Source organism: Asterias rubens, chromosome 22 (assembly GCF_902459465.1).
Source record: "Asterias rubens chromosome 22, eAstRub1.3, whole genome shotgun sequence".
Taxonomy (NCBI): Eukaryota; Metazoa; Echinodermata; class Asteroidea; order Forcipulatida; family Asteriidae; genus Asterias; species Asterias rubens.
In genome coordinates, this window is record NC_047083.1 from 3,611,148 (window position 1) to 3,630,064 (window position 18,917).

At 38.9% G+C, this 18,917-nt stretch overlaps 1 protein-coding gene across 1 annotated transcript; it reads right to left on the reverse strand.

Moving 5' to 3' along the window:
- Positions 1-522: 522 nt before the first annotated feature.
- LOC117304931 (galanin receptor type 1-like) lies at positions 523-18,275 on the reverse strand. Its single transcript, XM_033789570.1, has 2 exons — positions 17,893-18,275; positions 523-4,451 (listed from the first exon to the last, which is right to left on the reverse strand). Exon 2 carries the CDS (start codon positions 1,628-1,630, stop codon positions 608-610), a length of 1,023 nt encoding a protein of 340 aa, XP_033645461.1. The 5' UTR covers positions 1,631-4,451; positions 17,893-18,275; the 3' UTR covers positions 523-607.
- Positions 18,276-18,917: the final 642 nt, after the last annotated feature.

The window sequence follows — 18,917 nt, forward strand, 5'->3', positions numbered from 1 at the left end:
TCTTATGTGACTGCATGCTGGCGCATTATGTTTGGGACCTCACACGATAAAGGGACTTGAATCAAGTCTACCTGCACCAAGGCTGAATCCTCTTTACAGTCCGCATGCTTGGGTATCATCCATCACAAGCCTGGCTGGTAGCGCAAATAAACACTACCTCCCCAACTTTTAAGGAAACCATCAATGTATTGCTTAAAGGAACACGTTGCCTTGGATCGGACGAGTTGGTCTATAAAAAGCGTTTGTAACCGTTTTTTATAAATTGCATATGGTTGGAAAGATTTTTTTAAAAGTAGAATACAATGGTCCACACAAGTTTGCCTCGAAATTGCGTGGTTTTCCTTTTACTGTGCGAACTAACACGGTCGGCCATTTATGGGAGTCAAAACCCATAAATGGCCGACCGTGTTAGTCGACGAGGTAAAAGGAAAACCGTGCAATTGTTAGGCATGTTTGTGTGGATCATTGTATTCTACTTTTACAACATCTTTCTAGCCATATGCATTTTATAACAAACGGTTACAAACGCTTTTCAAAGACCGACTCGTCCGATCCAAGGCAACGTGTTCCTTTAAGGAGACAAGTGTTAATAGACCGTTTACTTAATTTACTGTACAGTGCTGGGACCCTCGCCGTCTGAATTGTGCCCTCCACCGGCGACAGTTCGAACTGTTGACCCGCCGCCAAGGCTCGGATCCCCAATGCGATTGTGCTTGCAAAATATCCTCCTTAACTCAACTTGAAAACGTTCATATTTAAAGACGTAAATAATAGGGTTGACACACATGTTTCCCAGTACCAGAGCCGTAAATATACGATGTAGGACACTTTCGAAGTCGTAATCCCCACCCAGATTATACAACAGATACGCAATTTCCGTCGGTGTCCAACAGACGCTGTACGACAAGAACACAACGCACAGCGTAACTGTTACGTTACGCTTCGCACGCTGGAACGTGTTCACCTCTTTGTTGTCACGTTTGCTCTTACGTCGTAGCATGATGACGATATTTGCGTAACTGAAGGACATTATTATCAACGGGATGAGGTACTCGCAGGCGAAGAAGAACACCCCACCAATTTTTTGTATGGTTGGTGTCGGCCAGTGAGCGTAGCATTTCCCATCTTCCAATCTATGCAAGGCGGCCCAGTACGACTGGTAGCTGAAGCCGATGATCCAGACCACTACACGGCCAATGTTCGCCCGTCGCGTAGTGAATATTTTACGGTGTTTCACGGCGTGGCAGATCGCGAAGTACCTCTCGAGTGAAACAAACAATAGATTCACCGTAGACGCTACGAACAACGACCAAATAACATACTCAGAAAACCATATCCTACAAGCCAGCTCCCCCCATATGTTGTCACCTTGCTCCGACAGTTGCGGTCCAAAACGTAAAACCAAGTAAAAAATCGAGTCAGCAAGATCAATTGTGGATTGGTTGAGTATAAGCAAATTTGTCGTTGAGCTGAAAACTTTACGCCGCATCAGGAACACAGTACACACCAATAGGTTACCAAGTATACCGAGACAACCGATGATACCATAGATTGCACCCAACACAATGTCTGTTGATGGGTCAGTTAAAGTGACTTCAGATGAAATGTTGGTTTGTATAGTGGTTTCCATGGTGACTTTTATCTCTCAGTTGCCACCGTCTGTAACATCAGTCATGACAGGAAAGGAACACGGATCGCGTTTACATTGCTGTGATGATTAACGGCTTTTCCGTAGTAACACAAGTGCACTCTTTCCTATCAGAATGTATTTGACGACAATCTCGCGTTTGGATCCACAGCTCAACGGAATAATGTTCGAGTCCCGCTGTTTGTTCAACAATCTATGTCTTGATTTTTGTCGGTCTTAACACGTAGTTAAGTGTAGTCTTTCTCAAAAAATATTTGATCAATCTCTCGCGTTTGAATCGAGAACAGTAACAGAATAATGCTCGTGTCCTGTTTTTTTTTGTCTGTACATCAAAATTGCATCTATCGTAGTGATTTTCAATTGGGGAAATTAAGTGTTCTCTAAATGGACTCAGAAAAAAGAGAATCCTTTTTTTTTAAATCAGGAATTTCTTGTTGAGGATGGCAATTCTCTACAACTAGAAAAACAATTGTGTTTTGGGTTCTGCTTCGTTCAAACACCAATGTATTGGTGTACATCCTTAAGACGTCCGGTGTTTCTGGTTATTAACAACAGTAATACAACTTTTGTAGAATGTCCTCATCAACTGTAGTCTCCAATCCAACCTTTTTTTCTCAGCAACCTAGATGCAGTCTTCCTCGCAATGCATAATGTTCAATCTCGCGTTTGGATCAACAGCTTAAAAGAATCATGGTCGGGTCCCGCTATTTGTTCAACCATAAACGTCTTGTTATTTGCGGTCTTAAGACGAAGTTATTTGTAGTCTTCCTCACAATGCGTTTGATCAATCTCTTGCGTTTGGATCCAGAGCTTAAACAGAACAATGTCCGTGTCTTGCTATTTGCTCATCAACCACCAGTAATGTCTTAGTAAGTGCTGCATTAAGACGCGTCGTATACTTCTTGTTAACACCCGGTAATTACAATTTGCTTGATTTTCCTCATCATCCGTAGTTTCCAATCAGCATTTATTCTTTTCGCCACGAGGAAACTCAAAACGGAAAAAATTAGCTTCCCAAATTTAAATTCCCCGACTTTCAATTGCATTACAACACTGATAGGTACTTAATTAGTTTAGCATTACTCTCGCGAGTTCGCGTCTGTTGTTCAACATCACGCAATGGTACGGAGACAATGTTCGGGCCAATATTGGGGGGGGGGGCACATGGTAATTAGATTTCTGAAATTTGTAAAGACTGTCTGGGTTTGTTGTGTTGTGGAGAAGGTCTTCCCTTCACAATGGAGAAATGTATCTGTGCACTGCCAGACACTATTAGCTACAGCCCTCCGTGACCGGCTGATTAGAAACCGTCTGGTCTCTTGGCTAATTTAGCTAGTCTCTTCTCAATGCGTTCATTGTCAATCAAATTAGTCTCCATTCAAGTTACAAATTGGCTCATCTCAATTGCCATTGTGTAGAGTTGAATGGCCTTTTTTTCTCTCTCTTTTTTGAAGTAAATTTAATAAATTTGAAATAGACGGTTCGGTAAAGGCGAGGATCCCACGAGCTCAAGAGCGTGAGAAGAACTTGATCTGAACGCTGCATGAAGATCAAAACACTTTAACGTGCTGTTCGTAACCATATACTTCGGTATATAATTGAATAACATAAATTAGTTCCCCTCAAATAGACTGTCCGAGCAACCACTCCACACCTCAAAACCCTTCACAAAAAAAGTCGAACCCACAGTGGGTGATGTTTTTATCCACGATGTAACACAAGCTCTCATGTGTTTTTGGTATCAATAACTTTCGTTATCCAATTCATTCAAATTAGCTGGGTCCCTCAAATGAAGTTTGACTGTCCGGGCAACCACTCCACACCACAAATCCCCGTCACAAAAAAGTCGAACCCACAGTGGGTGATGTTTTTATCCATGATGTAACACAAGCTCTCATGTGTCTTTGGTATCAATAACTGTCGTTATTCAAATTCATTCAAATTAGTTAGGTCCCTCAAATAAAGTTTGACTGTCCGGGCAACCACTCCACACCACAAATCCCCGTCACAAAAAAGTCGAACCCACAGTGGGTGATGTTTTTATCCACGATGTAACACAAGCTCTCATGTGTCTTTGGTATCAATAACTGTCGTTATTCAAATTCATTCAAATTAGTTAGGTCCCTCAAATAAAGTTTGACTGTCAGGGCAACCACACCACACCACAAACCCCGTCACAAAAAAGTCCAATCCACAATGAACGATATTTTCGTCCACATAGATCAGAGCTCTTTCAAGTGTCTTTGGTTTTCACAGCTTTCGCTATCCAATTCATTCAAGTTAGTTGGTTTACTTCCCTCAAATAAAGTTTGACTGTCCGGGCAACCACTCCACACCACACAACCCGTCACACAAAAAAAAATCCATTAATGATGGATGTTTCATCCACAATGCAAAACAAACTCTCCAAAATAAAATAGTTTTCGAGTACACAGGCTTTCTCTGTCCTGCAAAATGGCACGCTACAACGCGAGAGTAATACGTTGTGCTCTACTACCCACACAAATGCTCCACACACATCGATTTGAAGAGTAGTGCTTTGAGAGTAACATGAGCCCCATATGCAAAGCCGTTGTGCCTTTGAGACCTTATTTGGTTCCAAAAAGAAACCACAGTTCGATAGTTGTGCTCCACAGAAGCTAAAAACCTGTCGGTTCACAGAAGATCCGGTGATCAAGTTTTCTTTCTCACTCACAAAATTTCGATCGATGAGTAACATTCGTCTCTTGATTTTTATTGTGGTGACTCTCTCATGGGACAGTTTGTACTTCGACTGTGGGCTTCTTATCTCATCTCACCATATCTGCGGGGTAAAACAAAACAAAAATGTCTGTAATAATTAGCCGTTGTGATCGTATCTTTAAGCCATGGACACTATTGGTTCATTCCAAACAATTATTAGCATAAACACTTATTTGGTAACGAGCAATGGAGAGCTGTTAATAGTATAACACATTGTAAGCAAACGGCTCCCTCTGAAGTAACGTAGTTTTTAAGAAAGGAGTAATTTTCAAAAAAATACTTGAATAGAATTCGACACCTCAGCTGAGGTATCAAATTCAAGCATCTGAAAGCACACAACTTGTGCGAAAAGGGTGTTTTTCTGCCATTATTCGCTCGCAATTCCGACGACCACTGAGTTCAAATTTCCACGGGTAATTTATACACATGTTGATTTACACCAAGTGAGAAGACTGGTCTTTGACAATTACCAAAGGTGTTCAGTGCCTCTGAAGGGGTTGGGTACATTTTGTAGGACACAAAACACATCGTCCACAGATTTGCATTGAACTTGCACCGTTTTGACATAACCGATGGTAAAACGCTTTCCTCAAAATATAACTTGCTGACGTGCTGTCATTTGAGAAATGCGTTAAATATTGTCATGAAAATAATTTGGAGACGAGTATTGGTTTATCATGTACGACGTATAGTTACCAGTATTTAAAGGCACTGTACACGTTTGGTAATTACTCAAAATATGTATTAGCAGAGAAACGACTCCCTCTGAAGTAACGTAGAATTTTGAGAAAGAGGTAATTTCTCACTAAAAAAAATAAAGACTTCTGGCCAGAAACCTTTTACTCCTATCTGAAAGCACACTGTTTTGTACAACAAGAGGTGTTTTTTTTTCTTTAATCATTTTCTTGCAATTTCCATGACCAAATGTATCAAAATTTTCACAGGCTTGTTTTTTTATGCAATTGCATATGTAAGGATACACCAAGTGAGAATACTGGACTTCGAAAATTACCAAACCTGTTCAGTGCCTTTAACTGTTGTTCTGGGGTGTACATAGATAAACCTGATCATACCGATTTGAGACTAATCTTTATCGCTTCAGTGACCCGCTCTGCAAACAAAGGTATGACGCTATGCTAATTACATTTAAAGAGGCGTTCAATGTTGAGATCCTGAAAATATATTCACAACATGATTTAGTCTGCCTTGGTTTATTGGCTTCTACTGTTTCCATAGTTTATTCACAGAAATATCATTTTTTATTTTTTTTAGTTGAAAAAACAAAGGTTTTTGTATCAATTTAAGGTAACTTCCCTAAAGTTTTGCTAGGTTTAAGGAGCTGTATCTCTGGAGGCACTTTCATTAAATTGTAACATATGAATATACAAATATCAGTATATCTCCAGAATGCAAAATGCCACAGGGTTCAAACCTACACCAAACTATAGTTAAAAAACACAAATTCAGCTGTGTATGTAACTCAATTTACTTATTTTGTCCCTTAATACCCATTTTTGTAGAGCCGGTCACTGAGAGGAGATGTTTCGCAGTGACGTTGTCGTCTTGGTATACTAAATTTGATCGAAGAATGCAAGATTATGTTTAAAGGCAGTGGACACTATTGGTAATTACTCAAAATAATTATCATCATAAAACCTTTCTTGATTACGAGTAATGGTTGATGGTATAAAACATTGTGAGAAACAGCTTCCTCTGAAGTGACGTAGTTTTCGAGAAAGAAGTAATTTTCCACGAATTTGATTTCGAGACCTCAAGTTTAGAATTTGAGGTCCCGAAATCAAGCATCAGAAAGCACACAACTTCGTGTGACAAGGGTGTTTTTTCTTTCATTATTTTCTCACAAATTCGACACGCAGGTTTGTTATTTTATGCATATGTTGAGATACACCAACTGTGAAGACTAGTCTTTGACAATTACCAATAGTGTCCACTGTCTTTAAAGGCACTGGACACCTCTGTCAGAGACATGTATTCTCAAATGGTGTTTGCCAACATATGCATAACCAAACAAATCAAAGAAAAACACCCTAGTTGCTTGTCTGCTTCCAGGTGCCCAATAAAACGCTATATTGTCATAGACCAGTATTCCTTCATGGTGTATCCCATGTATCAAATATCAAAACTGGGTAAAAATTAAACTCAAATTGGTCATCGCAGTTGCAAGAGATTAATGAAAGAAGAAAAAACCACATTGTTGCCCAAATTTCTGTGCTTTTACGATACCTAATAAAAGGTTCCAGGTCTGAAGTATTTTAATATTATTTGAGTGAGAAATTATACCTCTTTCTCAAAAACTATACGTTACTTCAGAGGGAGCCGTTTCCCACAATGTTTTTACTATCAGCAGCTCTCCGTTGCTCGTTACCAAGTAATGTTTTATGTTATAACACCCCTTACCAATATTCTGCCTTTTCATTGGTTTAGAGCGCGTCACATGATATGTCTTGGTTTTACTAGACGACGGCCGTGTGATAGTGCATCGGTTTGCCAAGCGCTAGTCCGAAGACTGTCACACGGCGTGCAGTATCCAGACGTCCGTTGCGTGTACGAGGATGATAAATAAATAGTCTGTAACCATTTCGGATTACATGACACTACATGCAGCACGGTAAAAGTTTTCGCAATCTGCATTCGCGTTGTCCGTGGATTGTAGCATTCAGGTCTGTAACTTAATAGTACAGTATTTAGAAATGTTTGGGGTGTTATAAAACAAATATTGACTGCCTTTACTCTTGCAATGGTTAAAACTTTGACTACCTCGGTGATCCCCGGAGCGTTCTATTTTAGAACGCTCCGGGGATCACCTCGGGAGTCATAGTTTTAACCATAGCACTCGAAGCAGTCAATATTGGTATACTAACAACTATTCTGAGTAATTACCAATAGTGTCCATTACCTTCAAAACATAGCCATGTCTATAGCCTTGTACTGTGGAAAACCTGTTGCTTGGTTAATTGTACGTGAAGGCGTTGATTAGTTATATTTGAAGAGATAACTACCTGGCGAGGTGACAGCTTGTCTAAAGTGAATGTAAACGCCGTTCAAGGCTGAATTGACCACATCTGTCAGTTGATGAAAGCAAGATTGATTGTAAGGTGTTTATCATACCAATTAGCAATCCTTGAAAGACGACTATTAAATAATGTCCCTTTATGTCACGAACCATTAGACGGAAATTCATGTTGGTTAAATGACACACTACATTATCTGAATAGCTTAAGAGCAACATTATTTTTTAACGGGAAAGCTATTTGACATAAGACATAAGACATAAGAAAACTTTATTGATCTTCAAAAGAAGAAATTGCATTGCTCACACAAGTAAAAAAAAAAAAAAAAAAAAAAACATTTGAGTTTGTTTATAACGTGTTTCGTGCATCATAAAGCTAATCTGCCTCCACAGTACTTTAGCAGCATGCAGCATCAGAGTCCAGCTTTCTCCAGAAGACGATCAGGGCATACTGATCGAAACGTCGAGTTGAAACCAACGGTTATTTTCAGAACCACTGTACTCATTTAGAGATTATCATTACATGGTGTTACCGCAAACCTTTTCTATTTTGTGTTTGATTATCATTTGAATGCAACTTTGATATGTGTTCCCTTTGAATGTTTCGCAATCGATCCCGAATGTCATGTGTGGGAGTTTGCTTTGTTATACCTCCATGCTGCAACAAAGAAGCTATACAAAAAAATGTTCCAACATCTGCGTTACTTGAGTGACGACTAATGATTTTGGGTTTACCCTCACATAGATACATATGTGTTAGCACTGTATACTCAGCATGAGTTATGTGACACAAATCACGGCATTTTACTCGGTTCGAACCCACGACCTATTGCAATTGTAGAGCAGTGCCATGCCAGCTAGAACACCGAGGATTCCCGGTAGCTATAGAGGCAGTTCGAAACCTGTGCTTTTAGCAGCGAGTACAGCATTGATATAATAGTTTGTATTTGCATCGGGAATAAATAATATTAATTTGGTTTTACCAAAAATAAAGTCTATAATGGCTGAAAATATTTAAAATGAATGGGTGTCAATGCGGAGTGGTTTGGAGCATCGGAGTGTGGGCTCGGGTGGTTAAGTCACCAGAGTGTGGTTCGAATCCCGATTGTGACACCTGTGTCCTTGAGCAAGACACTCTACTATAATTGCTTCTCTCCACCCATTAATGGGTACATGCGGGGGTTGAGGTTGATATTGTGTTTAAAAGCCTTTGGAGTGCTACGGTATTAATGGGTACATGCGGGGGTTGAGGTTGATATTGTGTTTAAAGCCTTTGGAGTGCTACGGTATTAATGGGTGCATGCGGGGGTTGAGGTTGATATTGTGTTTAAAAGCCTTTGGAGTGCTACGGTTTCCCAGGTTGTATTTTTCCCCAGGGAGCTGAGAAAGATAAAGGAATGTCCAGAAATGACCAGTACCCAAATTCATAGTGCTGCTTAACGGTAAGCAAATTTGCGTGCTTGCTGTAGGCAGAAACAAAATTTGCTTAAGCCTTAGCGTATTTCACAGGTTAGCAGAAAAATTGGGCGGCCATCTTGCGAGTTTACTATGGATTTGAATTGTGACGTCATTTATTTTCGTGCGGTAAGCACCGGAAGGTTAGCATGCCCTTTTGTGTGCTTACGGTAGCAGCGCTATGAAATGGAAATTGCACAGTAAGCACAAAATCGGCCGCTAAGCAGCGCTATGAAATTTGGCCCAGGGCACTAATGTAAAGCGCACTTGAGACGGTTATTGTGTAATGGGCTATAATATTCGAACTTGTTGTTATTATTTTTATTAAATGCAATCAGTAAGGCTCACCTAGTTACCGTTTTGTTTTAAGTAGGTCTCTAACAGAAATGTCCACTGGTGCATATATGGAGTTTCCTCTTTAGACAAAATACATTTAATAGACCACTTGAACATGCGGCACTAAAGAGGTATTCAGTAATGCATGATCTTGGGAAATCGAGTACAGTTAAAACAAGTTTCCAATTAATGCCACAAGAAAGTTTGTCATGCAATCAGGATTTCAGGTTGCAGATTGGATGTTCAGTCCGTACTTGACTGCATGGGCTTTCCCTTGAATAATTCTCTGGTGTTTTCTTCCCTCAACCACACAATTGAATTAATTGCTTAAAGACCCTGGACACTATTGGTAATTGTCATAGACAAGTCTTCCCACTTGCTGTATCTCAACATATGCATACAATAACAAACCGGTGAAAATTTGAGCTCAATTGGTCGTCGAAGTTGCGAGATAATAACGAAAGAAAGAACAACCCTTGTCACACGAAGTTGTGTGCTTTCAGATACTTGATTTCGGGATCTCAAATTCTTAATCTGAGGTCTCTAAATCATATTAGTGGAAAATAACTTCTTTCTCGAAAAACAACGTTACTTCAGAGGGAGCCGTTTCTCACAATGTTTTATACTATCAACAGCCCTCCTTAACTCGTTACCAAGTAAGTTTTTATGCTAAAAATTATTTGAGTAATTACAAATAGTGTACACTGCCTTTAAAACAAGTTTCCAATTAATGCCACAAGAAAGTTTTTCATGCAATCAGGATTTCAGGTTGTTGTGTACCAGATTGGCAAAGGTTGGTTTAGTGGTATCTTTCCTTTCCACCTGTAGGGCCCTGGTTCGAATCCCACCGGGTGCGCTCTGCAGATTGGATGTTCAGTCCGTACTTGACTGCATGGGCTTTCCCTTGAATACTTATCTGGTGTTTTCCTCCCTCAACCACTCAAATGAATTAATTGCTTAAAGGAACACGTTGACTTGGATCGGACGAGTTGGTATATAAAAAGCGTTTGTACCCGTTTTTTTATAAAATGCAAATGGTTGGAAAGATGTTTTAAAAGTAGAATACAATGATCCACACAAGTTTGCCTCGAAATTGCGTGGTTTTTCTAATACTGTGCGAACTAACACGGTCGGACATTTATGGGAGTCAAAAATTTGACTTTCCATAAATGGCCTACCGTGTTAGTGCACGAGGTAAAAGGAAAACCGTGCAATATCGAGGCATGTTTGTGACGTTCATTGTATTCTACTTTCTACCATTATGCATTTTATAAAAAAAACGGTTACAAACGCTTCTCAAAGACCAACCTTGAAAAGATGTTTCCGAAATCCAAACAGGGGTAGCGTTTTTTAGGTATTACCGAAATTCTAGAGTGGTTATGCCTCGAAGGATGAATAATCTTTAAAGACACTGGCCACCTTTGGTAATTATCGAAGGCTAGTCTTCACAGTTGGTGTATCTCAACATATGCATACAAACCTGTAAACATTTGAGCTCAATTGGTCGTCTAAGTTGCTAGTTAATAATGAAAGAAGAAACACCCTTGCCACACGAAGTTGTGTGCTTTTAGATGGTTGATTTCGATCAGACCTCAAACTCTAAATCTGAGGTATCGAAATCAAATCCGTCGAAAACATCTTCTCTCTTGAAAACCATGTCACTTCAGAGGGAGCCGTTTCTCACAATGTTTTATATTATCAACCTCTCCCCATTACTCGTCGCCAAGTAAGGTTTTATGCTGACAATTATTCTGAGTAATTACCAACAGTGTCCACTGCCTTTAAGCGTAAAACACAATCGAAACTAACAGTTACGCTTCTCAGATTCAAACATGTTGGGATAAAACAAAGATACATTTTTGCGTAATATTTTTGTATTTTAAAGCCATTGGACATTTTCGGAACAGAAAGAAGAATATATTGAAAATATTTTCACAACATGATTTTGTCTATCTTGATTTATTGGCTTCTATTGCATAAATAATTCCATACTTTATTCACAGAAATGTCATTTTTATTTGTTTTAGTTGAAATACATAGGTTTTTATATCAATTTTAGGTAACTTCCCTTAAATCTTGCTAGGTTAAAGGAGCTGTCTGAAGGCACTTTCAATAAATTGTAAAATATGAATATGCAAATATCAGTATATCTCCAGAACGCAAAATGCCACAAGGTTCAAACCTAAACCAAACATAAAGCTTATAATAACACCAATTCAGCTGTATGTAACTCAATTTACTTATTTTATCCCATAATACCCATTTTTTGTAGAGCCGGTGTGGCGGTTTCAGTCTTCCGCCGTGTTCAGTTTTCCGGGTGACGTAGTCGGTCATATCAGCACGTTGTTCGAACGGTTTTAGCTTTCCGGCGTGTTCAGTTTTCCGGGTGACTTGTCAGATACCTCCGCGAGTACCGTGGCGAGCACTGTAGTTATCTCAGCAGTGACCCCACATTGTTTATATTACGATTCTTTTCTGTGTAGTTACATAATCTCTTGCCCCATCTTTACATGTATTCATGAGTACAACTTCAGGCAGGTCACACTCTGCTTGCGTAAAAAACAACTCATACGATCCACGCGTTTGCCGCTAGTTGTACTCGACTCGTGGACGCCGCCATGACAGCTATCGGAGGGTAACGGATGACTCAATACGGCACTAAAATTGAACTACTTTCGCTTGCTGTGCGCAGGCATCGCATGACGTAATGCTACCGTATTTGGTCATTCGGAAAACTGAACACAGCGGAAAGTTGAAACCGCCACACCGGTCATCATTTTCTTTGACAAGCAGTTTACAGAAGCTTATTCTATTTTGTCATTCATATTAAGCCCTTTGAGAAAGACTCTGCTTGGGTCAAAACGTCAGGCCATTAACAATTTTTTTTTTAATTTATACTATACTTTTGGCTGTAAGCAGTTTGAATTAGCTAATTCTGTTTGGTCTTTTATATTTAATGATGGTAATATTTTAAAGATCCTCCAACATCCATACGTCTCTCTCCCGGATATCACGAAGCCTTTTTTTCTATGAGATTTTAGCAAAATTTTCTGACAGTCATAATGTAATTAGTTACCCATTGTTCATTAACTTCAACCCCTCAAAATCAAATCGTGCGCAAAATCGGCTTACCTTTACACGTTGGCTTTTACTGAATGAAAACCCCGCCATTGTCACGTACAATCACCACAACAACATGTTTCTTATAGTAATGTTTCACTTTTAGGTTGATACTACGTCAACATTTACCCTGTGTGTGTTTCTGAGCTAATTAAGGTAGTTGCCTGTCGCCACATTAAACCGACGAAGTCTATGTTGCAGGTGGGAAACAAAGATTGACTGTAGGAATGGTTGTAAAGGGCCAACCATCGATCCCTGTGGAACACTTGCCTCCCATGCACAACCGAATCTCTTATCCCGGCAACCTCCCAAGCTGCCGTGATAAAAGTGTTGTTGCATGCCAATTAAGAAAAACAGGCAATCGTAAATGAAGATAATCATTTAATAATTTTAAGATCTTTGTGAACACACTGTTTTATGTTGAACTCAAGATTTCGTCCCCATTTTTATTTTTGAAGAAGATAAACGCTTTCGCAAAGCTTCCAACGTGCTGACTTGACTTGAATTAACTTGACAAGGCAGTTGCTAGCCTGTGACGTCTGACGTCATTCTTCGAGGCTCGTGAATAACGCCAGAGACCGGCCGAAAACCGGCGTATGGTTAGACCTTTGACCTCACATAGAGATACGCACAAATACCAACATTACCAAGCAAGTACCGTATCCACCATGCATGTACTGTATGCATACTGCCACACACGTGGACACACACGTGCGGACGACCGAAAGTAAGCTTTCCATACCTGTGTTTTGATTGGCCAACCGAGGAGACCTCAGACCAATCAAAACAAACCCAGCTACGGTAGCTTCCAGTCAATGCATTTATCCAATGGTATCATTATACCCAATGGAATCACTGGATCTGAATAGCTGGTACCTTAAGGATAAAGACAGGGGCCCAGTCTAGGCAGTTGCTTGTCGCCACATTACAAAGATGGCGTCAGTGTAGCATAAGTGATAATAACTGTAGGAATGGTTGTAAAAGGGCCAACCATCGTTCCATGAGGAACACTTACATCGTGCTCAACTGAAACATATTCCAGCAACTGCCCAAGCTACCGTTTTATAAATTTGCTTGTGTATGCCAATACGAGAGGAACCGGCAGTGATAAAAAAGCTATTAATTTTAGACGTTGAAGATCTTTATCAACACATTGTCTTTTCTTGAACACAAAAAAGTGTAATTCCATTTTGTATTTCTTCAAAGGGTTTAACGCTTTTCGCAAAGCTTTCAACGTGCTTAATTTAATTTCGTTTTACATCTTGTGGAGATGTAAATATGAAATCATTGAAAGGTTTTAATGAGTGATGGGTAATAACCATACATTGTTCAGGGACGATTCGCTGATAAATTTAACTCCCTTTCCCTTCTATGCCTTTTAATTATTTAAATGCTAATTTATTTGTTTCCACTCAAGTAAACAGCAAGTCATAAAACATTGGCTTTGAAGAAAGTATTGAGCGGAAGGCCATCTAGATACCCATGGGGCTTGTATATCGATGACCATGGGAGCAAATGTGAAAGTTGGTGTAGTCATGCAAAACTAGGTGTGAAAGGATTTTATTTATTTATTTTCCAACTTGCCTTTTGAGAAAAGCAAAAGCAAAAAAGACAATTTATAGAAGTAGTACTCTAAACCATTGGCAAATACAGGGTAATGTATGCTGTCTTTCTATTATATAATTCCATTTGATTGAACTTCGATTTTTTTTATCAGCTTTACGACACAGGACACTATTGGTAATTGTCAAAGACCAGTCTTCTCACTTGGTGTATCTCAGCATAAAATAACAAACCCGTGAAAATTTGAACCCAATAGGTCGTCGAAGCTGCGAGATAATATTGAAAGAAAAAACAACCTTGTCACACGAAGTTGTGTGCGTTCACATCAGATGCTTTGATTTCGAGACCTCAAGTTCTAAATCTGAGGTCTCGGAATCAAATTCGTGGAAATGTATTACTTCTTTCTCGAAAACTACTCCACTTCAGAGGGAGCCGTTTCTCACAATGTTTTATAACATCAACCTCTCTCCATTACTCGTCACCAATTAAGGTTTTATGATAATAATTATTTTGAGTAATTACCAATAGTGTCCTCTGCCTTTAAATAATCACTCTTTCATACTGTAGTGATTTCTGGATGGGTAAAATAGTGTGGGGTTGCAGATAAGTCTATTAATGGACCCATTTTAAGGTGCACAAACAAATCTTACTTTATGCACAAACAAAAAAAAATCCTTTCAATTCGAATACATGTAATCTTCACATGTGTAAGTTCTCAGAATATGCGTCAGTCTTAGGTGCGTGGGTCCGTCTATTGATCTGTTCATACAATTATAGAACAAGAATTCAGCCCCCACCCCCTCCTCCCAACACAGTTTTCATTTACCCATCCGATTTCGCCCAGTGGGTCCAGCGGGAAATCTTTATCCGGAGGGGGGGGGGGCTGCTCGAAGGGTTAATCAAGATGTCGAGTTTAAAACAGAGCTTATGTATTAATTCAAGCTTTTATTGTAGTACTTTCTACAATATCTTCCGAGTGAACTCTTGAGTAATGCTTCTGGCATGAACATTATAATCAGTGGTCTCTTAGAACGAAAGTAATCAAAATGTTCTCTCTCTCTCGAGAAGATTACAATACTTATTTTTTACATTTTAAAGGAGCGTTAGATATTTGTTTTTTGCTAACCAAACAGTTGCTGGTAGTGTAAGTACATTATGTAATCAACCATATACATAAACTGACAAACCTGTAGAAGTTTGAGATTGATCGACCATCTGGGTCACGTGAAAATAGTGAAAACCGATTTTTGTTTTTGCCTGGCATCGATGCAAAAAGAAAAATGAATAAAACGCTCATTGACCGATAAACTCCTAGTGCGAAGTTAGATCATTTGTTTCTCATCAAATTATGACATTTCAGACAGAAATATTACAAGGTATGTTTTCTACTATCATCATAATTAGACCTTGTAAGTTTTATGTAAATCTGTGATCTTCACGAGTTTTGTTTCTTACCAATTCTGTAACGTTCCTTTAAACATAGACTGCGGGTTAGTGTAAACTCCCAGAGGGGGACGACCTCTGATGATACGAGGTTTTTATACGAAGGCATAGAGGGTTTGGGTACTTTTTGTAAGACACAAAACTCAATGTCTACCGATAGTAGAAAGCTTCCCTTAAAATATAACTTGCTGATGTGCTTTAGGTTTTGACAAATTAGTAAAACGATGTCACGTAAATAATAATGATTCGTCTGAGGAGACAAACAGTACATTACCATGTAAAGATAATGATGGTAAAAGCTTCCTTTAAAGGGTATAGGCCTATGAACTTTTTCCTAACAAAAAATGTCCACAGATTTACATTAAACTTACACAGTTTGAAGATTATGATAGTAGAAAGCTCCCCTTGAAATTTTACTTACTGAGATGCTGTAGTTTTTGAGAAATGAGTAAAAGTAGTAACTTTTGTGTCTCTTACCATGTAAAAACGTATTAACCAGTTACGCTATGGTTTAGGTATAATACCATAACTTGTTAAGGGAATTTTACATGCTAAAATAATTTTGGTCTCGTGAGACCAAATTCCTTTTTGACTTGTTGTACTCATTTCTCAAAAACTACACAACCTTAGTTACTAATATTTGAAGGGAAGCTTTTCAAACCCTGTAAGTGTAATACAAATCTGTGGACATTTTGAAAAAGTACCCGAATCCTTTAAAAAGAAACTAGTTTTTTTATATACAGTATAATAACCACTACTGGTAACATCCATCTGTGATTTTTACTTTTTTTTCTCAAAAACTTGACGACTATATTTAGCTGAAACAGAATTTACTGCGTACATCTTTTTAAATCATGAGAAAGGACTCAAGTCATGGCCAATAACTTGACATACAAAGGGTATCAAACCGTATTGGTAATTACTCAAAATAATTTTTAGCATAAAACCTTTCTTGGTGACGAGTAATGGGGAGAGGTTGATGGTATAAAACATTGTGAGAAACGGCTCCCTCTGCGAGCGCACTATTAGCCATAGTTGTCGAGAAAGAAGTAATTTTCCACGGATTTGTTTTCGAGACCTCAGATTTAGAACTTGAGGTCTCGAAATCAACCGTCTAAACGCACACAACTTTGTGTGACAAGGGTGTTTTTTCTTTCCTTATTATCTCGCAAGTTCGATGACCGATTGAGCTCAAATTTTCACAGGTTTGTTATTTTATGCATATGTTAAGATACACTAAGTGAGAAGAATGTTCTTTGACAATTACCAATAGTGTCCACTGGCTTTAATTCATGATCTTCAACATTCAATATGAACTTAACTTTAAAATGATTAAGCTGAAGACATTTTTAGAACATCACAATGTCGCCTGAAGGGTTTCAAACCTGAATCATGAAACCTTGAACCAAATTACATTAACGAAAATAGCCGGTGATCTATTATTACACGACACCTTGGCATGTTAGTAAAAGGCTGTTATGTGGTGCACAGTTGAGGACAAAATTAAGCACTGCGCAGTGAACATACCATTAAAAGCAGGGTATACCTTTGGTGATTGTCAAAGACCCGTCTTCCCACTATATCCCAACATACACATGCATGGAATAACAAACCTGTGAAAAGTTTTCCTCAGTTGGTCATTGAAGATGCATGAAAATAATGGGAGAAAAACTCCTTGTTGCATTGAGTTGTTTGATTTCAGATGTTTGGGAAAGGCTTCATGCCTTAAGACTTTCTCAGATTACAAGTTTTTTGGGGGGGGGGAATTTTCATGTTCTTCGAAGCTATTTATTTGGTTCAAGTTGATGCAACCTAATGGGTTATATTTAGTGATTTGACAATTTTGTAGAAAATAATGGCACAGGATAGCGCTTTGCTTGTTTATTCAATTCATTCTTCTTTCAATTCATAAATCTTAGAAATTTTCGATGGGCAGAAAAGATAATGTGCAAATTAAACAATAACATTGTGTTTTATGTTTTGGGGATGTTCTTGAAAATAACTCCAGAGAAAAAAAAACATGTCTAACTTTTCAGATGAAGTTATTCTTCTCAGATTTGTAATTTTTTGTAACGAGAAAATCGATCAAGCTGTTCTAAAATGCTTTACCAACCAAAAGGACCTTTGATATAAGCAACAATAAAAATGTGAAAGGCTCTTTTTCAAAGACTTCGAAGGCATTAAAAACTATTGGTAATTACTGCCCTAAAAACTGTAAGGAAGCATAAACACTTACTTGGTAGCGAGCAAGGGAGAGCTGTGAAAAGCATGTAGGCCTAGTGAGAACGGATCCCTGTACTGAAGTAATAGGTTTTCAGGAAATATGTAATTTCTCTCTCAAATATTAAAAGACTTCAGTCTTTTATTAGGAATCTGAGAGCACGCATAACATAAAATGTTGTGCAACAAGGGTGTTTTTAATTTCTTTATTATCTTGCTTCGATGACTAATTAAGTAAGCAATTTTCACAAATGCATAAATGCAATAAACGGAACCTGAATCGTTCAAATTCTCAAGTAGAAACACAAATTAACAAACTGAGTCTCTTTCTTACCGTCAAATGTCTTAATCCATCACGGCGCCTCCTTGACATCCAGCAGAACACATAAAACGGCCTTCTTTAAACAGTACACAGCATTCTCACCAAAACTCCCATCTCCACTCAACACATAGACCCAAGCATCCGTTAATCTAAGATCATCAATCTTTCAGCATTAAGTACACCTCTCCACTACCAACACCAACCAGACTGCTCTTTCCAATTTCGATTAATATTGTGAGGTTATTCCTAAGAGCCCCATCACTGGACTTTCTACCTTGTAAGCCTCGAGAATATGAATCTGAAAAAAAATCATGCATCAATCACGGCTATCAAGCAAACATGTTTCAGTGGGCAGAGCGCAGATCGTGCATGACTCAGTTCAACGCACATCTAGCGATTCGTCTTACAGCATGACTGCCAAAAACTGTCTTTAAGTTGTTCTTCAACGTGCGCCCTCTTTTATAGAAAAAATAGCCAGGCTTGGGTTTTACGCTTGGTTAAAGCCTGAACATCTGACGTCACACTTCGCGTCTCGTGAATAACGCCAGAGAGTAGCCTCTAGCCCTAGGTCAATCCCCGTCCATCTTCACCCTTCACATACATTCAAATGCAGACGACCGCAAGTGCAGCTGCCAAACGTCACCTCGGACCAATCAAAACACAGATATAGAAAGCTTACGTCACTGTACGTATGGATTGTATCCAATGAAATCACTGGACCTGAATGGCAAGTATACCTGTCTTTATCCTTGCGGATAAAGACAGGGAACCAGACTACGCACCTGTCTTTATCCTTGCGGATAAAGACAGGGAACCAGACTACGCTTGGTACTTCAAGTAGGGGATGAAGTAATTATTTCACCACATCACCGCGTGTCATTGAATCCGTATCTTGACAATCAAATAATTGGATAGGTGTCTTTAGTACCCGCCTATAAAGTGCTGTAATTCCATTAGGGTTTTGTCCAGAAGTTCCAGTACACTCACCCTAGCGGTCAGTGTACCTCCTGTAATGGACGGCACAAAGTGCATTAGAG